The sequence below is a fragment of the Amblyomma americanum genome, chromosome 9 (assembly GCF_052857255.1).
Source record: "Amblyomma americanum isolate KBUSLIRL-KWMA chromosome 9, ASM5285725v1, whole genome shotgun sequence".
In the NCBI taxonomy this organism is placed as follows: domain Eukaryota; kingdom Metazoa; phylum Arthropoda; class Arachnida; order Ixodida; family Ixodidae; genus Amblyomma; species Amblyomma americanum.
In genome coordinates, this window is record NC_135505.1 from 20,189,523 (window position 1) to 20,215,623 (window position 26,101).

A 26,101-nucleotide genomic window follows, 5' to 3' on the forward strand; every position below is an offset into this window, starting at 1 on the left:
CAGAGGCATGCGCTGGGTTTATAAGTCAGCACGCCCACAGTGACCATGCTTCAGAAGACTATTGCCCTTTCTGTGTCTGGGCACAGCACACGAAGAGAGCAGGAACAAATGGAAATGTGGCCCACCTGTTCACGGTCCATGCGGCTTATCAGGTCGTCCAGCTTGGTCTTGCCCTGCGTCAGCTCGTCATGGGTCCGCTTCAGTACGTCCATCTCCGCCTGAAACAACACCAGCCACAACTGTAACACACCTTCCTCCACATGTTTGTGTAACACTTGTTATTTATATATTCATTCACTTATACATACTATCGATCCAAGCCGGACCAAGATAAGAGTGCAGTACAAATATAAACGCAGGCCAGTGCAATAAAATATGCAATCTATATGCACTATTGTTTTAAATGTGTGGAAGAAAAGGTGTAAAACTGCTCTCGGGACTGTGCGCTGACAACCTGGTTTGGAAGACTTTTTCAGTTGGTTGTCGCGACAGGAAAAAAAAATGTATTTGAAGCAATTTTGTTTATCAATGTGTTTATCGTGTTTATTACGGCTTGAGCATGTATTAGCCTCATTTATGTGTTGTTCCTTCATGACATGAATTAAACCATTTATGAGACAATGAAACAGTTTTTTTTTCTTTTCATATGTGAGAAAGGGGGGACAAATCGGCTCTGGCATAAAGAGGTGCAGCCAACCATTGGTACCAGGAGAAAATGAAGCGTAACACTCGCCTCAGTATCCGTTCAAGCTTAAAGACAGACTCTTTGCGGTATAGGTGCCACATTTCACGTGTACCCAAGCAAGTGCCGTGTTTAGTCTGCGGTGGTGAAAAACTTAATTTAGAAAGGGTGACTGGGAGACCAGTCCTCGTGAGCGGGGTCGTCAGTCCAGGGCTCTGATAGCTTCTGCTATGCTGTGGGCCCGCGAAAGCCCGTTTTAGGATGCATCTGATGTAGCCTAATCTTTTGTTTTCCTTCCCAATAATGCATGTGTTGTCCAGCTAAGGTTTTAAGTTATTGTCCTGCTGTGATGATATTTATATTCAGTCACACAAGAAAGTAGGTCCCCTTGCAAAGTATACATAGTCCAGCTGTTCATGCCTGTGAGTATTTGCCCTGCAAACTATCTTGTACTGGTTTAAGGACATCTGCCAATGAGTGCACTAATTTAAATAACCTTTAGTTTAAATGATCATGTGCAGCCTCCAATAAATATCCCAAGAACTTGTCTGCTCACAAGAAGAAAAAATCTAGTGTCGCCATGTCATGTCCTTGCCTGCCAGGAGAGAACAGCTCTAAAATGGAAACTGGACGTTCGGATAGGTTCTACTCGGGCTGCACATCCCTCGATGCCCGTTGCTGCTGTGTGGATCGAAACATTGAAGCGGGTCAATGGCCGGTATTGAGGGTAACATACCACCTACTCAAGGGCTCAGATTGAAACTGGCTGGGCGACATCCCTGTGTGCTGCGGAAACTACGGTCCACTCTCCATCAGTCAAACTCTACGAGGACTGAGACTTTGTTCAATTTGTGTGCAGTTTGAATTTTTAAAACAATCAACTGATGTTGACAGGACTCAAGTGTCAATTCACGTCAACCAGGAATTGGAATTAATGAGTATCCACTGTGCTGTTGTCTCCAGTCTTGGCCTTCTAATTTTTGTGCCCGTACGCAATCCGGACAGTCGAGGATGGCACAGCGAGCTTTGGAAAGGAGTATAAGTGTAGGTGTAACATTAAAAGAGAGGAAGAGGGCAGAGTGGGTGAGGGAACAAATGCGGGTTAACAAAATTCCTGTGCACATCAAGAAGGAACGGGCTTGGGCCAGGGCTTGTAACGCGAAGGCAAGAGAACCGATCAAGGAAACGGAGTGGATTCCAGGAGAGGGCAAGCATAGCAGGGGATGGATGAGAGAGTCAGGTGCATTCTTAACACGAATAAGCCTATGTGGGAGTAAAAAGTGAGTAGTAACTGTCCCCTAGTGCACACTCCTCGCACTCGAGTCGTGTCCCGAGACGTGCGGCTTGATCACGGCGTGCGTCTTCTACAGGGTCTCTCTTCTCTTTGGCCATCATGCCCAGCGAATACCCACAGAGCAATGTCTTCCGTACAGAAAGAGTGGTGCAGTCCTGGAACGGTAGTGAGCTTAGGGGGCAGTGTGATGAGGGCGAGGTTAAAAAGGAAAGGCAACAGAACTGAGCCTTGCTGTGTACCACACATGCCTAAGGGTACTGGGCCCAATTTGAGACTACGGAGCATGATCTCGGCAGTCCGATAGGGAAAGGAACAAGCGTATGTAGTACTACATGCGCTCACCAGGGTTGTTGACCAATATACACGAAATTCACTCTTTCTAAGGACAAGCAAACATTCTTAGCTGCTACTAGCAAACTAAAAAATTCAGAATTTTCTATTGGTGAAGATTCTTCTGCTGCCATACAGGTTCGTACGAAAAAAACTAATACAGTATATAGAAGCAGAGAAAGTACTGATTTGGGGGAACATGACATTAAAGAATATACATAGCTTAGTTCTATTGCAGAAGAAAGCAATACGAGCAATTGAGAATGCTCCTTACTTGGAATGCACTCAACCATCATCATCATCATCATCATCATCATCATCAGCCTTACTACACCCACTGCAGAGCAAAGGCCTCTCCCATGTCTCTCCAATTAACCCTGTCCTTTGCCAGCTGCATCCACCTTTTGCCTGCAAACTTCTTAATCTCATCCGCCCATCTAACCTTCTGCCGCCCCCTGCTACGCTTACTTTCTCTTGGAACCCACTCCGTTACCCTTAAAGACCAGCGGTTATCTTGCCTTCGCATTACATGCCCTGCCCAAGCCCATTTCTTCCTCTTGATGTCGACTAGGATGTCATTAACCCGCGCTTGTTCCCTCACCCACTCTGCCCGCTCCCGGTCTCTTAAAGTTACACCTATCTTTTTTCTTTCCATGGCTCGCTGCGTTGTCCTTAACTTAAGCTGAACCCTTTTCGTTAGGCTCCCCATTTCTGCCCCGTACGTGAGTACCACTCAACCACTTTTCCTCAGAAATAATATATTAAAAGCTACTGATATATATAGCTACAAGATAATTAGATGCTTCAAGCAAGCCATTAAGGGGAAACTTGAGACATTCCTAACACAGGCAAACTTAGAGAACACACACAGCGTCTACCCCTATCATCATCAGGTACCCTGGAACATTCCTTTTTCGCATACATACTATGGCCAACAAAGAATTGCATACACATTGCCAGGTATTCTTAACCGCTTCCACTGGGAAGGCGTGGATGTGGAAAGGCTTAAAAACCGCATTTTACAGATATTCTTATGTCATAGTGAACATTCGTGATGTCAATAGAAATAATCAATGTGGATAAGTTCTCACTCCATTGTAATTATTAGCGTTTTCACTTTAGACAAATGCGTTGCGTCTGTATGTCTCTCTTTCACGTATATTTGTCCGATATTCATTTTTATATTTTTACATTTGTCGAGGCGAACGGTGCACTGCCTTTTCTAGATGTCTTGGTAAAACGTGATAGTGGCAAACTATCATTCGGCGTTTTTAGGAAACCCACCCACACGGGGTGTTATGTCAACTTAAGATCCGTCCACCCAGCCTCACATAAGATATCGGTTGCTGTCACCTTATTAAAACGGAGCCAACGCATTTTCAGTTCTCCCGAAGACAGGGCAAATGACTTTGACATGGTGCAGCAAGAACTTTCACGCAATGACTACCCGACATCTTTTGTGGCATCGTTCGAAACACAGCCGTGTCGACCAGAACGTGAAACTGCTGTCTTCCCCCTGAAACGTGCCGCTCTTCCTTACACCCCTGGAATCAGCGAGGCGGCGTTGGCATGCATCCTGCGCACCTTCAATGTTGACATTGCCCACGTTCCGACCAGAAAACTGCAACATACTTTGGTCAACGTAAAGGACGTTCTTCCAAAAGAAAAATATCCCAGCGTGGCTTACAGCATTCCCTACTCCGACTGCGACTGCGTCTACATTGGCAAAACTGGTAACTTCGAAAGGCGCCTAAGAGATCATAAAAACGACGTTAAAAACAGAAAAGTATATTCCACTGCTATCACCAAACACTCCATATCAAAACAGCACGTTATCGACTGGGGCAAGGCACACGTTCTTGCGACAGAAGAAAAAATTCCCTCGCCTTCACCTGGAATCTCTGACGATACAAACAACCTGTCACACCTTGAATCGAAACTGTGGAAATCTGACAACTTACGCACGCTCCCTGCGCCCCCCTTTGCAAGCATACATAAGCCCAAGCACCCGCTTCTCGTTTGTACCGTGAACAAGGCTCCCTTATGGGAGCCAAAACATCTTTTGTGTATTTTTTTCTATGTTGTGCTCGGCGTCTGCAATGTCAAGTTTTATGATTCACCCCGACCAGACGAGTTTTTGTCCAACTCTTGATTTGCATTATTAAATAATTTTAAGTTGCAGGAATTTTGAATAAAGGGGATGGAACCGAAGAACACGTCACTTGTAAGAGTCGTGAGGGGCCGCGCGCCCGAGCAGCAGCTCCACCAATGGCGATGAAGAACCTTAAAGGTATCTTATAGCGTCAGCCTGCATGCTACAATAGTTTCTCGGGATATAGCTGGAAAACAGAACTGAAAATTGCCGCTTTCCTACATGGGCCACGCCCCAACAAAGTCACAACAAATAAGTGCTGCCCTTAATGTAGTGTATATGGTAATTAATCCTCATTCATGTGCTTTTGCTACCTCTGGTATTCCACAGGGCAGTGTTCTCAGTTCTTTGTTATTCCTTATTTATATTAATGATCTTCCAACTAATATAATCACCTGTTATTGCTTGTTTGATGATGATTGCATTATTTACTGTGTACTGTGTAATAAAATCAAATGATGGCCATCATGTTCCTCAGCAGGATCTTAATATTCCTATATTATTAACACATTTCCATTCATTTAAGGGGGATGCTAAACTTCATAGACAATTTTTTTATTTATGAATATATCTGAGCCAAATTTTCACATTTTGCATATTTTGATGTGCTGATTCTAAAGGTGTAATTATTTTTGCCATAGGACAAGTAGTTTCCGATATACCACAAAAATTAGGTTCTTTGTTTGGAGAAAAATTTAATCTAGACAGAAAACCACAACACAATGGTTCGAGTATGGAATTAATCTAGAATGTTTAGGGAGTGTAATAAGGCATAAATAAATTTCCTGGGCCAATTTGAACTAGAGTTAAAGCTTATCAAAGTTGCTAGAAAAAAATGCACATCTAACATAGGACCCATTTTTAAAAATTTCTGAAATAAATATTGCACTGTGATTAAGCATATTATATTCTACATGCATTTATCTTTCTGGCAAAAAAAAAATTGTTAATAGCTGAAATAGAATGCAAGCTATTTTTCCTCTAAAACCACACGTGTGTCAAAACTGCTGTTTTGGGAAATCAAGAAAAAAACGTTTCAAAGCATCTTTATTGGGAAAAACCCAATAAAATTAGGTTTTTATATTGGGCGCAGCCATAGTGTAGCCATAGCACAGCCCATAGCTCTAAGCTATGGGTAGCGCCCATAGCACTACGTCGCACCACCTTTCAAAACACGAATGGACCTCGCCAACAACCCGACAGCGCTGATCTGCTCGCTCGCCCCTCATTCTGCACAGTTCTGCCAACGGATTTGGTTGCTTGTGCTCGTTGATTGCGTCGAAGTCGTTCCTGGCCATGTGGTTTCTCCGTCTCGTTTAAATTGTCGCCGAAACGGAAGATGGCTGATCCGCCCGCTGATTACCGGATGAAGTTGCCGGTGAAAACAAAGCACACGGTTATCGATTTGGAGATGAAGTGCAGTATCGTGAAGGACTACAAAGACGATAAGAAAGTGTGTGACTTGGTTAAGAAGTATGCACTATCGCAACCGACGGTGTTGACGACCATCCACTCTGCTGAGAAGTTTGACAAAGAAAAGTGCTCGCTTGACAGTGGGGCCCAAACGCGTTCGACAAGGTGCCTATAAGAAGGTGAAGGAGGCCCAATATGAGTGGTTTCTTGGTGTCCGTTCCCAGAACTTGCCTATCACCAGGCCGATTCTGGCCACAAAGGCGAAGCAGTTTGCCTTAACAATGTGGGCTTCCAGCCAGGTGGCAGCCGGATACAGCGCTTCAAAGAGAGGCACAGCATTGTTTACAAAGCCATCACCGGCAAGGAAGCCTCACTTGATGTGGAGGCGAAGCAGAAGTGGCTGCAGGAAACGCTGTCTCGCATTCTCGACAAGTACGTTAACGCCGACGTATACAATGGCGAAATGGCGACGAAACGGGGCTGTTTTTCCAGATGTTGTCCTCCAAGACGCATGCACTGAAAGGAAACACGTGCAAGGGCGGCAAAAAGAGCAAGCTGCGCCTCACTGTGTTTTTGTGCTCAACATGGACAAGAGCGACAAGTGCCCCGCATTTGTCATTGGGAAGTAAAAAAATCCCCGCTGCTTCTGCGGTGCTGCCAGGATACCAGCACGCTACTGTAACAATCGCAAGGCATGGATGATGCGAGAACTTTTTCGCGAGTGGCTGCTGGAGTTTGATCAGCACATCAAGTGATCGAAGAAAAAAGGTAGCGCTCGTCCTGGATAATTGTAGTGCCCACCACTCCATGCCCAAGCTCTCAAACATGGAAGTTTTCTTCCTGCCCCCGAACACAACGGCAGGCTTGCAGCCCAAGGACACCGGCGTGATCGTCAATTTGAAGGTGATGTATCGTTGCCGTATTCTGAGCAAGTTAGCCTTGTTGATGGACATGGCCGCGCGGACAAGAAGCAGAGAGCAACCGACTTGAAAATCAATCTGCTGATGGCCGTGCAGTTTATATTTGGTGCGTGGTCCGAAGTTGGCGCTTCTACGGTGCGGAACTGCTTTAGGAAAGCGTGCTTTGTCCGAGACAGGAGTGACTTAGATGAAGCCTGCGAAGTTCCCACCGGCGAAGTGATGCCAGAACTTTGGTCCGCAGTCAATGAGGATGCTTCACGATTCGAAGAGTTTCTGCATGCAGACGACACGTTAGTAACATCGGTACTTATCACCGATGAGGCGATCGTCGTGAACGTGCTTGAATCGGACAGTGATGACGACATTGACGGCGACGACGCCAGCGATGATGCGGTAGGGCAGGCTGCCTTAACGTTGTCCTCGCAGGAAGGCCTGCAGTTGATTCAGTCCCTCTGGGACTTCGTTTTTGCAAGGTACCTTCCGCTGCACTACGTGGAGTACCTGGATGCCTTGGAGAAGGATGTCGGCAAGCTTCGCGTGAGACAAGCAAGGCTGACGGACATGGGGTCATGCAAGCCAGTGAGAAGTACGTGGCGAGATGCTTGTGGCGATTTCACCCCAGCGTTTCATCGGAATTTCTCAAGCTGAGAGGCGGCCGCGGCAACCTTCTTGTATTTTTACAAGGCCACTTTCGGGACCACCAAAACGATGCCTCAGCGGAGCTCGCATGTCACTTGCCGTCCGTGACCCCTCTCTGCAGTCGTTATGCTTTTTATCATGCAACCCGTTTATTACAATTATCGGTTATAACAATAGAATTTTCGTGACACTTGAATATTGTTATAAGTGGACTCCACTGTATATTATAGTGAAACTACGTGAATTCGAACTTTATCTGAATTTCTGGATAATTATAACTGCACGATGTCGTCCGTCTATGTAAAAAACATACCCCGTTAATTTGAACGTGAATCGGTTGCACCACCGATAATTCGAACAACACACCACTGCACCTGAGCACGCGCAAATCAAGCAACATTCTGCCTCTTTGAAACAGATGTGAAGGGGGTAAAATTGGCATCATCATGAGGCCAGGTAAGCTGGGGGAAGGGGCTCTCACTCCGTGTTAACAGAGGCAGGCAGTGGCAACTTGCTGCATGACCTCCAAGGTTTGTGCCCCACTGTTGCTTGCAGCACTGATCTCGGAGGAGCTTGCTGTGTTAGCATTTGTTGCTGAGTGGTGGATGACGTGATGAAGAGTGGCAAGATACAGAAAATCAGGCCCTTCACAGCATCTCCCCCACTCCGAATCTGAAACCACGCAGTCGTACACGAAACCACGACACAGTAAAAAAGCAAATGAATCGGAGCTTTCGCTAATGTGTGTTACATGTCTCTGTCTCGATGTTCCAGTGCCCTTTGCATCACGTTCTGCGCAACTGGTTACAGCCGTAGCAGTCAACCTATGCGCTGTGCCATGGTGTAGTGATTTAGAAATGTCGTCCATCTATGGTTACTACCGCGCCAGAATGCTTCAAGAAAAGATAGAAAAATATGTTTCATTATGTTTCCAGATTATGTTTCAAACAGAAGAGACCACAGTTTCAAAATACGCAAAATTACCTACAAAACAAACTACATGAAGCATTCTTTCTTCCCTGTAGTATTTCTGAATGGAATAAGTTGCCGGTTGAAGCTGCGGGTGCTTCCCGAGATGTATTTTTAAGTCTGATCAGTGATTCATAATTGCATTGTTCATTAAAACCACTGGCTGTACGCTTTGTCCTGAAGCGCATGCATGTTTTTGTTATGTTTTTTTTTATATATTTTTACTAGGGGCATGCGAATATATAGTTTTTGGAATACGAATCGAATATGAATATTAAGAAAAAATGGCTTCGAATATTGAATCGAATATCTGGTCAGCACAAAAAGTAAATTCAGAAAAGAAACATGCAAACATTGTTGCTCCTTTTTTTTTTTTTCAAAATAGTGTATTGCCTTTGCATCTGAAATAAACAAAACTAGACTGCCTGAGAACCGTACAAAAAAGAACAATGAAGTCGAGAGTTTGACGAAAACTCGTCTGGTCGGGGACAAACATGTTGACGAAGAAGAAGGAGCGCCGACCAAAGAAAACAAAAAACATAAACATGTTTATGTTTTTTGTTTTCTTTGGTCGGCGCTCCTTCTTCTTCGTCAACAAAAAAGAACAATGGGCGCAGAAATGTATACTACTTAACTGAACAGCATCACAGTATCCAACCTTATTATGTGGTCAGGCAAAATGAAATCCATAACAGGACAAGACTGCAAACAAGAATAACATGATGGCTAGCAAAACCTCATTAATTCGGAGTTCAAAGAACCGGCAGAAATGCCCGGGTTATTTGAAGGTCGATTTATAAAATGCCCCGCGGCCCCCCCCCCAAAAAAAATGCGGTAGTTGTATGAGGCAGCTCTATCGTGCAAACACCTGTAATCCCGTGACGAGCACAGAGTTTCGATGTGCTGAAAGAAAAAGCAAACGTGAGCGAGATGGGAACGCACATTGACGTCGGAATGGCGAGACTGCTTCTAAAAAGGAAAAAAATGACCATCAACGCGTCAGTCAGCTTCTGAAAGCGGCACGGTGCTAAGATTGCACTACTGGCGAATGCACGGGCAGACAGTTGCCATTGCCACGGGCAAGTGGCGAAGCTCAGAAACTAAAATTACGCGGCCAGTTTATTTTTGGGGCCCTCCGAACGTTGTCACGCGTGCCGTTATGCCCATTTAAGAGATGCATGGGTTACAGTGCACCAAGCAATAGGCGGGATTTTTACAGGATTGCTTGCCCTGTTGTGACACCTCGACTCGCCACTTCGGGAGCCTCACACAAAATTCCGCAAGTAGGCTTTCCGGCATAGCGTAGTTGACCAAAACAAGATGGCGGTGGTCACGCTCGGAGAGTTAAGGTGACAGAACAAATGCCATGGGTGCGGGCATTAATTATATAATGTATTACGGAAGGATAAAAAAATAAACGCGCTTTCACGTTGCAATTGTTAGGAGCAGGTCGCCCCCCCATCTTGTTCACAGCACGTGTGAGCGAAAGCCCACTTGCGGAATTGCGCACAAGGTGAAGCCTAGTGGCATAGGAATGCAATCGGTCCACGCGATAAACGGTGGAGAAGAAAAAGAACAGGGCATTTATATTGTTTTTCTGGAACTTTAAACTCTATATTCAGATAATTTGACCATATACTGAGCTTTTGCCACAACCAAATTTACGAAAGTCGGAGCAGTATACGATCGCTGCCAAGTATTCGCGAATGTTCGAATATTCGGAAATTCATGAATATCATTTCTCGAATATATATATGCACCGAACATGATACATATTCGATTCGTATTCGAAATTTCGAATATTCGCACACCCCTAGTTTTTACTGATCTTGATGCCTTGCTCCTTTGTCATCCCTCCCTTTTGGTGTGATTATATTCACGTACTCGTCACTTTATGCTGTACCCACTGCCTGCTGTAATGCTTCGGCGCTGCAGGGTGTACTGAAAATAAATAAATAAAGTAAGTCGAGGCAGGTGCATCACTGAAGCAGGATACCTCCACAAAGCACCGTTTGGAAGTTTGCAACTAGAAGTCGGAAGGATGAAAAATCAGGCAATGCACATGCGGCTGTCCTCACGACTTTTGTTTTTCGACCCAAACGGACCTGGAACTTTTGCACTTCGCACTTGCAAGTCATGGAGGTGCTACTGTCTTGCTCGAAAAGCAGCAGTCACAGGACAGTCCCACACTGCTCCAATTTCCAGCCTTGTGAGCATGCTCACAGGTTGTCACATGACTTTCGTGACTATTGTGCGGCCCTCCGTTGCACAAGTTCAAATGCACTGAATGCCGCCTGTCTCTCCAGTTTTGAAGGCAAAGAAGAAGCCTTCCGATAAGTTTCATACTTTAGAACAGAAGGTGTCGGCAGTTACCTTCCAGGAAAAAAAAGTAGATGCTGATGACGGAATATTTTAGAACAATAAAATATGGTAATCTCACTACCCAACTGCTTCCCGATCACAGTGTACCATATATTCTGCACTTTCATTAGTTCAAATTTCTGTTCATTCAAACTGCATCGGCGTCCTTGTGGAGTCTGAATTAACGCGCTTTTACAGTATTTTGTATCCTTGCTAGCCTTCCTATCTGTATGTGCTGTCTTATATTTTTGTACACATCTGCATGTATTCTGTTTTGTGGTGACCATGTATATTGCCGTCAATTGGGAGTTCTTTATGTTTTTTATATTGTGCACTGCCTCTTGTTTTGCCCCTTGTTTATTGACATTCACTTTGACGCTTGTGGCCCGTAAGGTTCAATAAATAAACAAAGGCATGAAAGGCCCTGCACTGCCGTTGCTCACCTGGGCGCCCGAGAGGGTTTCCTTGAGGCGGGCCTTGACTTTCTCCTCAACGGCTGTCAGCAGGGAGGCCCGGATGTGCTCCTGGGTGATGGTGCCCGTCTGGGACGCCGGGGAGGCCTGCAAGGATGCCATTTCACTGCTAAACTCTCCCTGTGGGCCTTATTCGTTCTACACACTGTCAGTGTGTCCTTAGAGCATACAGCTCTGCTATGGTTGGCGACAATTTTTCCTGGCATCAAGCAGAAAGCTACAGGGGCGGGGGCATTTGTAACTGTGTCACTCAGCCAAATAGTTTGGCCACATGATGGCACAACTGGCTGCCCAGCACGCTGTTTGCTGCGTGGCTGCTTCATCTGCCCCTGCTGCAGCTGCTGCCATCTGTGGACAGTTCTTGTAACAGGGCGCACTCGGAAAAATCCGTTGTAATCAATCGAACTGCTTTTGCTGAGACTCTCCAAGTTTAAAACAAACAGTTATGGTAGAAATATGCGTGCAATAACGAGTATTACTATTATACTGTTTTATGAGGAAACAGCTCTTTCCTTGCTGCGAAAAAATGGATGAATTTGGGTGTACTGAAAAAAAAAAAAATAAGCCACTGCACTGAGACAGTAATTTATCACAAAAAAACAAATAAACAAAACGTTGCACACATTCTCAGCTAAAATTTGACATTTTCAGAAGCGCTAAAACACCGAGGACGCAGAGGGAACAGACAGGGACGAGCGCTACTTCCAACTGTTTATTTCGTAAAACCGCAAGTGCTTTAAACAGTTCTCGAACGCTTTTATGACACGGCAGTAAACTACACGTGCGAGAATACACAGTATAGCTACCGAGACTAAAAGAACCAAGGAGATAAGCGCACGATTACGTTGATACCCTGAGGAAGGCAAGTTCTTTTTTTGACAATGAAATGGACGGTGAGCTTACACAAGTGCTACCCAGTGATGCTATGTTCTGTGCTTCTATAATCTCTCGGGTTAGTTGATCACGACTACGTCCGATGATGTGGCACTGATTTAACAATGGAGCACAATTGCGGCACTTACTGCAGTGAATGGCTAGGTTGCTTCCAAAGGAATTTTTAACATTGTTGTTGTGCTGGCGTAGCCGGTCATTGAGACAACAGCCCGTTTGCCCAACATACTTTTTGCCACAAGATAGAGGGATGCAGTACACAACACAGTCTACACAGTCCACGTACGCTGTTTGGTGTTTGATACACCAAACAGCGTACGTGGACTGTGTAGACTGTGTTGTGTACTGCATCCCTCTATCTTGTGGCAAAAAGTATGTTGGGCAAACGGGCTGTTGTCTCAATGACCGGCTACGCCAGCACAACAACAATGTTAAAAATTCCTTCGGAAGCAACCTAGCCATTCACTGCAGTAAGTGCCGCAATTGTGCTACACCAAACAGGGTACGTGGACTGTGTAGACTGTGTTGTGTACTGCATCCCTCTATCTTGTGGCAAAAAGTATGTTGGGCAAACGGGCTATTGTCTCAATGACCGGCTACGCCAGCACAACAACAATGTTAAAAATTCCTTCGGAAGCAACCTAGCCATTCACTGCAGTAAGTGCCGCAATTGTGCTCCATTGTTAAATCAGTGCCACATCATCGGACGTAGTCGTGATCAACTAACCCGAGAGATTATAGAAGCACAGAACATAGCATCACTGGGTAGCACTTGTGTAAGCTCACCGTCCATTTCATTGTCAAAAAAAGAACTTGCCTTCCTCAGGGTATCAACGTAATCGTGCGCTTATCTCCTTGGTTCTTTTAGTCTCGGTAGCTATACTGTGTATTCTCGCACGTGTAGTTTACTGCCGTGTCATAAAAGCGTTCGAGAACTGTTTAAAGCACTTGCGGTTTACGAAATAAACAGTTGGAAGTAGCGCTCGTCCCTGTCTGTTCCCTCTGCGTCCTCGGTGTTTTAGCGCTTCTGAAAATGTCAAATCTGCACCAACTAGCCCGATCCGCTACCCTTCAGCTAAAATTCTTGCGATTTTCAACTGCGTACATCATACACTGCACCTTTAATGGCCTTTCAAGTTAGGCAATATGACTGCTTTGCCACTAGAGAAAGCAGTCCCGTGAGGACATGAGTGGAGGTAGACGTGGAATGTGTTGCACATTACATTTGTTCCGAGTTGTGTTTCTTTTTTTTTTATAGCAGAGTTCGCAGTTCCTACTCTAATTTTTTTTCACTGGTAGCAATAAAAATAAAAACAACTCTGAAAGAGCCCTAAAAGGGGTGTGGTCTACCTTGACATCATCACAATCAAAAACCTACTGGTGCATTTGGTAAAATATCTTGGCAGTATGTTGCAGGACCCTACAGCACCAAATAGAGCCACTCTTATCATTTACAAATCAAGCGCACTACATAAAATACAACGTGAACAGTAAAATTAAACACATGAGAGCATGCTCTGAAGACCCAGGCCTCTAGACGAAATATCGCAATTGAAACTGAAATCTGACCATTCCACGTGCTTCCTTAACTCACCACTACCAGTCTTAAGAAAGAGAGGGCATAAGAATCGGTAGAAGTGCTTAGAGTAGACTTTTGCCTTTAAGGAGCAGGCAGCAAAATGGATGCCATGATCGGCGAATGGCAGACTACGTCCGATCAAAGTTTCAATTTTCACGTCCACTCCTTGCGTTAGGAAATGAAAAAACAGAACTAAAATGGTGTTATAGAAGCAAACAACATGCCTCCTCATGTTAGAAAATGAAAATAACACAAGTGAAATCAAAGAAATGGTGCTACAGAGAAGCAAACTAAATAGCGTGGCTTGTCCAGGAGCGCCATCAAATTTTTGGCAGCAGGTCCAGAACATCGGTTATATACGACTCAAGGCCTATGGCGCGGTAAGGAATTAGTTAACTGCTTAGTCCTACCACGAGCCAATACAGTGTAATCCATTTATAACGATACCAGATACAACGATACATCACTTACAATAATCTAATTCCTTAGATTAATCAATTCCCCAATGGCCCCAATATAAAAATAAACTGTATGTAACGACAAAATTATAGGCAAATAACGGATACGATTGGATTCTGGCTGCCCAGGAGATGTTTTCCACCAAAATTTGTCTGAAAGTTTGATAAAGAATAAAAAACTCCTGAGGGCACTTAAGTCAGCTTACGTGCAGGAATGCGAAAGCATGAAACTTTCTAGAACGCGGGTTTTTTTCCACGGCACCAGTAGGCATTGCATTTATTTTCAGTTTTTTATTTCTTATTTATTCATTCATTTATTTATATTTTAAAAGCTTACTTATTTATTTTTGTTCTTTTTTGTTTGTTCTACTTTTATTCTTGTTTTGTTTTATTTTTGGAATTTCTTGTTATTTTTTCTTATTAAGTTGACATCATTTTATTGACAGCTATAGTGTGACAGATTTCGCGGATGAAGGACGGACGGACAACGATGAGCCATTAAAGGCTTTCACCTTAATACTTGAAGCGAATGACGTAAAAACTCCGGCATGCCGAAATCCGTGAGGGGGCTTTGTGTACGGCCTTGGGAACCAAGCGCTATCGTCATCACAATCACTGAAGGAAAGGGGGAAGATGGAGCTTGCTTGACCGCCACTGTATGTTCGTGAACTGGGTCAAAAAGGCAGCGACTAAGTGCAAAGTGATACCTCAAAACCCATCCCCAACTTTTGTTGTTGAGAATTTACGTTTATTACTGAAAGCATTAGCTTTTCCTGGCACCTTCTTCCGTTCTTCCACACTGTCCGCAGTGCAGACCTGGGCAGTGCGCCAAGATGCTGTGCATTATTGATAACATAGGGGCATGGGAGCTCTGGCCGGGGTGGCTCACTCAGCAAACTTGGCAGAGTGCCAAGAAGCAGTGCGCCCTTCACAAGAGTGCTGGTGGGAGTGGCTACATGCATGAAGTAGTACCTACAAGCATGGAGGAATATGTGGGTGTGTTCTTTTTGCTTTTATTTTTTTTTCTGCCGGTCCAGATATAACAAAAATCGGTTCTAACATCAGATTGTCAAGTTTTCTCAATAGTATCATTATAAGTGAATTGCAATGTATACATTAGGCACTAAACTAGTCATTATGCTCTTCCCTAACTACCAGATGTTTCCAAGTCCTGTCCACTGACTCAGCTAACCAGCCACAAGCACAGGCTTTCACAGCACTCTCTGGTGTGGCACTTTTGTTGCCAATGGTATGACTAACCACAGAATGAGCCTATGACTGAAGCCAGCAAACTGTCAGTCACTGGCCCTTTTAGCAACTCGCATCACCTGGCCCGAAGGCAACCTCTGCATGCGGGGGCAGTGCCGGTCTCTTCCTGGTACCTTTCACAGCTTGCACAAATAACTTCTTAACCCTATAGTAAAAAAGAAGAGCTTCTGAGTGTTTTAAAAAAAAATTATTTCTTCAAGAAGTCCTAAATGCATTCCGCACTGTAATACATCAAACTGTAGCCTTTTCATTATCGTCATCATCATCATCAGCCTGACTACACCCACTGCAGGGCAAAGGCCTCTCCCATGTCTCTCCAATTAACGCTGACCTTTGCCAGCTGCGGCCACCGTATCCCCACAAACTTCTTAATCTCATCTGCCCACCTAACCTTCTGCCGCCCCCTGCTACGCTTACTTTCTCTCGGAATCCACTCTGTTACCCTTAAGGACCAGCGGTTATCTTGCCTTCGCATTACATGCCCTGCCCAAGCCCATTTCTCCCTCTTGATTTCGACTAGAATGTCATAACCCGCGTTTGTTCCCTCACCCACTCTGCCCGCTTCCGGTCTCTAAACGTTACACCTATCATTTTCCTTTCCATGGCTCGCTGTGTTGTCCTTTTAACTTAAGCTGAACCCTTTTTGATAGCCTCCACATTTCTGCCCCGTAGGTGAGTACCGGTAAGATACAGCTGTTGTACACTTTTCTCTTAAGGGATATTGGTAACCTGATATTCATGATCTGAAAGAACCTGCCATGTGCGCTTCACCTCATTCTTATCCTTCTAGTTATTTCCCTCTCACGATCCAGATCAGCTGTCACTACCTGCCCTAAGTAGACGTATTCATTTACCACTTCCAGCACCTCGTTGCCAATTGTGAACTTCTGTTTCCTTTCTTATGAATTAAAATAATGTTTGCATTCTTCCAAGCTTCTGGTACAGTTGAGGTCATAAGGCATTGCGTATACAGGGTGGCTAGTTTTTTCTAGCACGATGTCCCCTCCATCCTTCAACAGATCTGCTGTTACCTGATCCTTCCCAGCTGCTTTTCTCCTTTTCATTGCTTCTAAGGCTTTCTTTACTTCATCTTGCGTTACTGGCGGGATGACGCATTGCTGTGCACTGCTGTCTTTATCATTAATGCTCTGATTACATTGGCTACTGTACAGATTGTGTAGAACTCTTCGGCTACTTTAACTATCTTATCCATACTACTCATGAAATTGCCCTCCTTGTCTCTTAACGCGTACATCTGGTTTTTACCTATGCCTAGTTTCCTCTTCACCGCTTTTAGGCTACCTCCGTTCTTTAGAGCATGCTCATTTCTCTCCATATTAAGCTTCTCTATGGCGGCTACCTTGCGTTTATTTATTAACTTTGATAGCTTTGCTAGTTCTGTTCTTTCTGTAGGGTTCGACGCCCTCATGCTTCTTAATGAGATCTTTCGTCACCTGAGGTTGCTTGCTGGTATCCTATCAAACCGTCCTACCGTCTACTTCAACAGCGCACTCCGTAATGATAGCTGTCAGATTATCGTTCATTGTCTCAACATTAAGATAGTCTTTCTCCACTAAGGCTGTATATCTGTTCCGCAGCGATATCCTGAATTCCTCTATTTTCCCTCTTACCGCTAGCTCATTAATGAACTTCCTCTTCACTAGCTTCTTCCGTTCCCTCTTCAAGTCTAAGCTAATTCGAGACCTTACCATTCTGTGGTCGCTACAACTCACCTTTCCGAGGACATCCAGATCCTGCACGATACCAGGGTCAGCGCGTAGTATGAAGTCAATTTCATTTTTAGCCTCACCATTATGGCTCTTCCAAGTCCACTTCCTGCTCTCTCGTTTGCGGAAGAAGGTATTCATGATGCGTAAATTATTTCTATCTGCGAACTCCGCTAATAGCTCCCGCCTGCTATTCCTAGAACATATCCCATAGTCGCCTACCGCCTGGTCACCGGCCTGCTTCTGGCCCACTTTCGCATTGCTGTGGCCCATCAGTACAGTGTGCTATGTTTTTACTTTGTTGATTGCCAATTCCACGTCTTCATAAAAGCTTTCAAGTCTGGTCATCATGACTAGATGTAGGCGCTTAGGCCTGCACCACCTCCAGCTTGTACCTCTTATTAAGCTTAATTACGATAGCTGCCACCATTTCGTTAATACTATAGAACTCCTCTACGTTGCCAGCTATATCCTGATTAATGAGGAATCCCACACCTAGTTCTCGTCTATCCGCTAACCCGCGATAGCACAGTATGTGCCCGTACTTTAGTACTGTATACGTCTCACCTGTCCTCCGAACTTCACTAAGCCCTATGACATCCCATTTAAAGCCCACTAATTCCTCGAACAGCACTGCTAGGCTAGCCTCACTAGATAAAGTTCTAGCATTAAACGTTGCCAGGTTCAGATTCCAATGGCGGCCTGTCCGGAGCCAGACATTCTTAGCACCTTTCGCTGTGTCACAAGTCTGACCGCCGCCTTGGTCAGTTGCTTCGCAGAGGCTGGGGACTGAGGGCCGAGGGTTAACTGGTTTTCATGGAAGGTTGTGGCCAAGTACTACACCAGGGTGGCCTAATCCTGTCCTGGTGAGGGAGTGCGTTGCCGGTTCTGGTCACCGAGATCAGGCCGCACCCCAGGCCTGCTTTAGCAATTATATCGACAGGCAGTTTCTTTTTTTTTTAAACCCGGTGGAGAATTGCGCGGAACCGGGTTTCGGACCCCGGTCCTCTTGCACACGAGGCGGACACTGTACCTCTACACTATCACTGCCTTACAAACGAAAAAAAACACCAAAGTTGTGTGTGCAACACTTTTAGAAAAATTTATCGGTTAAATATGCTGGTAACACAAAAAATAATACAAGCAAAACAAAAATAAGCTGCTGCACTGAGCCAGAAATTGATTACCAAAAATTTAAATATTCAAAACGTTGCACATATTCTTAGCTAGCATTCTTGCGATTTTCAGCTGCGTGCATCATAGGCTGCACCTTTCGTGGCCTTCAAGTTAGGCAGTATGACTGCTTTGCCACTAGAGAAAGCAGTCCCGTGAGGACATGAAGTGGAGGTAGATGTGGGATGTGCTGCAAATTGCATTTGTTCCGAGTTCGGTTCTTTTTTTTTTTTATAGCAGAGCTCACAGTTCCTACTTTTTCCCTTTTTTATTTTTACTTAGTAGCAAACGGGTTCTATGGGTGAAAAGGGGCCGTGGCCTCCTTTGACATAATCACAATAAAAAAAATCGTGCCTCTAATCCACATTGTGAAGGTGGCTGGTTGGTAGCGAAGCTGTAAAATGACACCCAATTACCCATTGCGATGTCACTTGAAAATTCACAGATGTGGCTCTACACAGAGTGACACCAGAGACAAGTGAAATGTCCTTGAGCTGTATGCTGTATGCCTGATTTCGAAGGAGATATGCTGTGTGCATTCAATTTTTAGCCTGGCGTTTTTTGCTTACGACAACGACACGAAAATGCAACCGTAATCTTTACCAGGAAACACAAGCGGGGAGAAGGAACGTGCTTCACACTGTTTGCAGGCGCTGTCATCATACATTAGGCGGTTTGCACTTCACATGAGGACTTTGAATGACGTCAACCCCCTTCGAAGCAGCTGCAAGCCTGATGTTTACAGGTACGCAGAGTTGTAATTGTCCGCACCACGCGTCGGAAATGTTTCTTCCCTTACGGGGATCCACCAGGTGGACACCGGAGCGAGTGAACGTGTGTCGCGTTGGCTCCAGAATTTTCCACTCTTTTGTGCGGTTTTTCGAGGACCCATGACCTCAAAGTTGCTGCAATCGGCTCGTAAAGCTGTTCCATATCTTTTTCATCCACGTTTCGGGACCTTCGAGCCCGAATTTTGCGTGAAATTGTCGAGTATTGCTCTGGACGCGGGGCAGACACCTCACTTGACCTCACGCCAGGCATAGCCCAACCACACAATGCCTTGGCCTAGCCTAGGCCGAACCTCCCTACTTGTGCACCGCCATGGCCTCTCTCGACGCCAAGCCTGCCTGCAGCAGCATGGCTTACCAAGTCAAAGGGGAAGGCATCTCACCCGAAGAGTTTGCTACCGATCCGAGATGGACCCGGGCATTTACGGCCCGCAAGCTGGCGCACCAAACTTTGTTCACGTCCAAGCAAGCCGTCTCTGCAACATGCCCAATACCCAAGTCTTTGCCACTGGCTGGCCTCGCCGCACCAGCCCAGCCCCAAAAAGGCAAGTAGTCTTCGCCAACTTCGCCTAAACTCAAGCGCCAGGCTCCGCTAATGAAACTGCCCACCCTAGACCTGAAAGTTATTTTCCGACCCAACGGAGGCCTAGACCTCCCCAAGCACAACGGGGGCTTCCTCCTCTCCCTTCTGTGTGCCATACTGAAACTCCCTGTGAAACCAGAACGTCAGCAGGACATCATCCGTACAAATACCCGCAACAACTTATTCCCTGTCAGTACGCCCTCGCAAGAGTGCGCGGCGCGCTACGTGCAGATCACCTCCCTACTCGTTGGAGACACGACTTGCGTGGTGAGAGCCTACATCGCCCAACCCGAGGCATACTCTACAATGCCATCTATAGCCACAAGGCAGAAGAGATCGTCTACAACCTCCAAATCTACAAGAAGAGAGATTCCTACACCATTTCTGACACGAGGAAACTGGACAAGACGAAGTCAATCCTCGTCACTTTTGTCAACACCAAGAAGGTCCCCAAGCAACTCAAATTCTATGGCGCAATCTACAACTGCTACCCCTTCTTGGCGAAAGCCGAAGCGTGCTTCAACTGCTGGAAACCTGGACATCGGAACGACGTGTCTACGGCTCCTCGCCAAAATCTTTGCCCCAGATGCAGAGAGAATCATCCACCAGCCGACCCACCCACGTACGAGGTCAAATGCATCCTGTGCAATGGATCACACTTTACAGGTTCCAAGGAATGCAAGGTTCGCTTCAACCGGCCGGGCAACAAGAGACCAGGCACCACCGCCAACTCTAGCAAAGAAGAAACGGAGGGGAAGCAGTCACCGACCCACCCAGAGTCACACAGCTGGCAGCGGTCTAACTCGAGAGGCCACGCCAACTCCCGCTCCAGATCCAAGTCCGGAATGTAAAAGAGCTCTACCCCACCGAAAGGAACAAGGAGCAGATCACCGTCCTTCCCACCCCTGGGCAGCGAAGGCCAAGCCGCATCCGGAAAACAGGTGAGCTGGAGCCCGCGATCTCCCTCCTTGGTTCGAGAGAATAACCAGCTAAAGACACAGCTAGAAAAGCAGAGCAAACAAATCCAGCAACAAAGCCAACAAACCGAAAACCTTAGCAAACAGATTCAACTCCTAATACAAAAATCAACCACCCAAAAAAAAATGGATATCACCAGAGATACCCCTATTTCTACACCAGTAGCCAGCCCACCAAGCTCCCCACCATACAAGGCCTCCCCGTAAAACGCAAGGCCAAAGAATCGAACTCTACCACACCTGATAGCGCAATGTTCCACAAGACAATCTATAGGGCTTTTAATATCGTCGAACAAAACATGTCCAAGGAAACCAAAACTTGATCAGCAACAGTCACCAGCAGCTTGGCAGTGCTCGAGCAAAAGATGAGTGCACAAGATGCTATCACCGGTCACCATCAGAGTAACGTAGACAAACTCTCCTCCACCCAAACCAAATTCAACCCACTTGCCCCAACTAAGCTAGTCCATGATGGAAGCAACCAGCAAGGAGCTTATAGTGTAGCAGTAGAATTGCAGAGATTACCGCTCTAAATGCAGTAACCTGCAACTACACATACAATCCCTCCCCACGCAGAGATCCCAGCGGTCATCGTGTAGCAGGAAACGCAAACCCCTGCCAAACTCCTCAACTACACCCCTCACAAACCAAACACATCCACCACCCAGCGGATAGCCACCCTTGTCCACAGCACACCTCGGCAAAATCACGAATGCTCACTCAGGCTCACTAAAAAAAGTTTGGTCAACTTACAAGCTCACTCAAACTCACACTCACAGAGGCCTAGGCTCACTCGAACTCATAAACTCAATCTCATTTATGATCACAACTCACTTTGGCTCACTCAGACTCACCACTCATCTGGGGTCAACCACTCATAGTGGCTCACGTCTCACTCAGACTCACGATTCATCTGGACTCACTCATTTCGACTCACAACTTATTTGGACTCACTCACTCATTTCGATTCCTGACTCACCTGGGCTCACTCACTCACTTCCACTCACGACTCATTTGGACTCACTCACGACACACCTGGACTCACGACTCATCTGGGCTCACCTAAGCAATTCTTTTGATGCGTAAATGCGAGAGCACTGCTTGTCTCTGAGTTTTTTTCAGAGACTTGGGAGGTGAACGTTGTTTCGCTGCAGCAGCTCACTTTGCACCCCCCCATTTCGCTGTGTTGATCGCGTACTTAATCGGCAATGAACTGCTGCTTCCGGCCATGCTTTGCTTTCCTGCCTGGTAGGCGCGAGCGATTCAACTGAAGGCCAAATCACCGGGGCAGCAAGTACTTTCCCTTTTGTGCAATCTCTAGCCATGCTTACATGAATACGACAGGGGCGCATCATATTTCCTAGTGTATCTCGCAGAGGCAACGCGCCACTGTTTACATGTACATCAACTCATGCGGGACAGTGGTATCTCGCCCATGCGGTGGAGGGGGTCAGCCGTTCCCATCTTGAGCCAACACCCTCTGGAGAACTTTGCTTCAGCTTGGTCTGCTTCTTTATCCGAGTGAGTGGGTATTGTACCCCAGGCAGGAGGAGGGGCACCTCCAGACCTGTTTCCATTCATCGCGGAAGTCGTCTTTCCCTTCTCGGAAGGAGAAAGTCGCAATAATTGGCGATGACGTCACTCGCGTGCGGGGTCTCTGCTTTGAATTTCTGCCACGCGTGCCTGCCACGGCTTTCTGGCTACGGCCCGGTTTTCGCACAAGCCAAGTAATGCTCTAGCTTCAAAAGACACGTTTATTGCAGTCTTCCTTTAGCGAAACAGTCAATCACCCTGTTCCGGGGACGTGTAGCAAGCAAGGCGCCACGGCACGCTCAGGTGACATGCACAGCGACGCCATCAGCATTCGCAAAACGCGAATGCTGGCGGCTCCACATGACAAAGCTGTGGTCTCTCTCGCCAGGCGCGGTACGCATGTTGAATATCATTGGACCCCGTAAAGTGATATTCACTGGAAAGCTTTCTGGGCATCTCTCCTGTGTCCTTTCAACAACTTTCCTTTCATACAGCTAAAGAGGCACCTCCCCACTTTCTTCTCGAACAAGACTGTGAACATTTCGTCTGCGAACGAGGGCTCTCATTTGGAGCGCGCTCTATACTCTGCTACTTGTCCATGTGGCAACAAAGAAACGACGTTCGCGACTTCACAAGTGAGCAAAAGAAGAACCACAGCAAGCGCGTTACAGCTAGACACATGCAATATCCACCGAGATCAAGCGCGGCAGCCAATTAACATTTCTCGTGTTTTTAAAAGCTAGAGCGCAACAGCCATAGAAATTACATATCAGGAAACAATGAAATTGCTTTGCATCATCATTTGGACTAGAAGCTTAAGTATTACGAGCGCACAGAAAACTCGACCGGACTGACCACAATTGATAATGATCTGATGTGACCCCGGACTCACAATGACTCAGATCATGATCTGAATATGAGTACGGACTCACGACTCAGATCATGATCTGAAATGAGCGTGAGTGAGCCCAGGTGAGTCCACTCATGAGTGAGTTCACCTACCTATGGTCCAGAGCCTACACCGCTACAGATCACCCAATCGAACAAGAAGGTATAGACTGCCACTTGATAGAGCTCCTTCCCAAAACTAGAAGAAGCCCTAGCTTGCTCATTCTCAAGACGTACAGCGCCCCAAAAAGAAGCGGAGCCCCCCTCCTTGCGGTCATTAGAAAGGCACTAAAGATCAGCGCGAAAAAACAGCTAGTAATCCTAGGAGATTTTAATGCGAGGCACATAAGCTGGGGCTACAAGCACAACTGCAAAAAGGGATCAAAACTCTGGACATTAATGCAAAATGAGGGCCTAACCCTCGTTAACGATACACAACAGCACACGCACATGGGAAACAGCGCAGAGCTAAACACCACCCCTGATCTCACGATCACCAAAAACATCGCACAATGTCAGTGGACCAACAAGCATACGTCCCTACGCAGCGACCAATACATCATTCAAACAACCTTCGCACTGAAGTCAATCGCCCCCTCTGTAAAAAGACAAGCAATAATCACAGACTGGGATAAATTCTGGAACCTCCGGAAGGAATCCCCTACTGAGATAGAACACCTTTCAAGCTGGGTAATACGCTCAAGAACGACGTCGGAAGTTTCCCGACCGATCGGGAAACGGAAATCGTAGACAGCAGACTTTTCTACATGTGGGAAGCACACTCCAGTATGCAATAAAGATGGCTCAAAAACAAACACAACAGACTTCTCAAACTAAGGATAGCAGCCTTAGTAAAAAAGATAGACACACATGCAGCACACCTAACCCGTCAAGAGTGGGGCCAGATTTTCAACGGCATGGAAGGAAATCTGGAACTGAAAGACACATGGAAGCTTCTTCGTTGCCTCTTGGAACCAGAAAACACTAAAGCCTTCCAACAACATAAACGTGACCTGCATCATCCACAAATGCACTCATGTGGTCCACAACACTACAAGAACTGACTGAAGAACACCGCACAGCACAGTTGGACAGACTATCCTCCACAAACATGGGCAGACGCATTCTAGCCACATTAAAGATTCAACCAACGGGTCCTTCTCCAGAAAACACTCACAACATTCCTAAACAAATCAAGGAAAAGCTAATCATCCACCCACTACCCAAGAGTGTACACCCAACCCACAATCGGGAAAGATGCGAAGCACGCGCCAATGCCCTGTATAATAAAAACGCGGACAATGAAGATGCAGTCTACTTAGACGCGGCAGAATATCCATGCAACCCAGCCTACAAACTAAGCGTGGTGTCACACGACCTCAAACTCAAGGCCTCGGACTCGATAAGGGAAACCTCCTCCCTCGAAGCAGAAGAGGTGGCCATAGCACTGGCCATAACATCTTCCACTGCCACACTCATAATGAGCAGCTCCAAAACCACAATCAGGAATTTTGCAAAGAGACAGATCCATTCTGCCACCTACAAAATTTTCCAATCAAGCCCCCACGGCCCCCAACGAGTTCAACTGCAACCTTTGTCCGTAAAGTTTCGAGACTGATTTATTTTCTTCTCTAGAAATGATTCCCCAAAACAAATGTTGGTGCGTATGTGTAGCGCTACCTTTTCGGGCTAACCTGAGCTATTTATGCTAATTACTGTAGCAGCCGCTAGATGGCACTACATGTAGAAAAATACGTTGTCACTAGTCGCCTGCGCATTCTACTGTGAGTGAATGTGGAGAGATGGACGTCCACCTCGAACAGCGTGTAAACATAAAATTCTGTGTGAAGCTTGGCAAGACAGCCACACAGACGAATGAGCTCCTTCGTGACGCTTACGGCAACGAAATATTATCGCGGGCGCGAGTTTTCAAGTGGCACAAGAGGTTCATTTCGGGGAGAACGTCAGTGGAAGGCAACACAAGGCAGGGGTGCCCTTCAACCTCACGGAATGAAAACAACGTGGCTCGGATCAGGAAAACCGTACAGCAAGACCGCACCATTACAGTCCGCATGCTATCAGATGCTCTCGACATTAATAAGACAACATGCCACCAAATTTTACGTGAGAACTTGGGGAATGAAAGCTGAATGCCAGACTAGTGCCACACTCCCTCACACAGGACCAGAAGGACACACGGGCATCAGTGAGCGCTGATTTGCTCTCCGAAGCAGACAAGGATTCTGAATTCATCGACAGCATCATTGCTGAAGACGAAACATGGTGTTTTCAATACGATCCTCAAACAAAGAGGCAAAGCGCCGAATGGCGGTCCACAAGCTCTCCGGTGTCGAGAAAAGTGCGGCGACAGAAGACGAAAACAAAGACGATGCTCATAGTTTTTTTCGATGCCAGAGGTGTCATACACCACGAGTTCGTCCCACAAGGGCGGACGGTGAATCAGGAGTTTTATATCCGCGTTCTCCAACACAAGCGTGATGCACTGCAACGCCAATTGTTTCCGAGACCTCAAGAACCATTGGCAGCTGTGTATAGACAGCAAGGAGGACTATTTCGAAGGGGTGCTGAACAAACGATTTCAATGTTAAACGCATTTCTTTTAATGGACTCAGTCTCGGAACTTTAGAGACAAAGATTGTAGTTTGGGTGCCAGGCCATGCAGGCAACCCCGGAAACGAGAAGACGCACTCTCTTGCTCGAGCGTACGTCAACCGAGCATGCCAAACGAGAGGGATTGAGCGAGGAACAGACTAATCACCTACAATAAAATCCCACTACATTATAGAGAGGAAAGGCTCACATATCCGCCATCACACCACACCCTGATGAAGGAACAACAGACTATATAGAGGCAACTCCAGTCCAGAACGTTTCCTTCACCGGCTTATCTGGCACTAATACACCCGGGTCAATACAAGACCGAATGCTGTCTTTGTGGGGTTCCGAGAGCAAACTTCGAACACATACTCATCATATGCCGA

General features: G+C 46.1%; 1 protein-coding gene across 1 annotated transcript in view; it reads right to left on the reverse strand.

The window, feature by feature from the left end:
- TSG101 (tumor susceptibility gene 101) overlaps nucleotides 1-26,101 on the reverse strand; it is an 86,093-nt gene that overhangs the window by 20,154 nt on the left and 39,838 nt on the right. The window contains exons 8-9 of the mRNA XM_077638391.1: nucleotides 11,204-11,320; nucleotides 126-218 (exon numbers count right to left, since the gene is read on the reverse strand). Coding sequence (XP_077494517.1) covers nucleotides 126-218; nucleotides 11,204-11,320 — 210 coding nt within the window. The remainder of the gene's footprint in view (nucleotides 1-125; nucleotides 219-11,203; nucleotides 11,321-26,101) is intronic.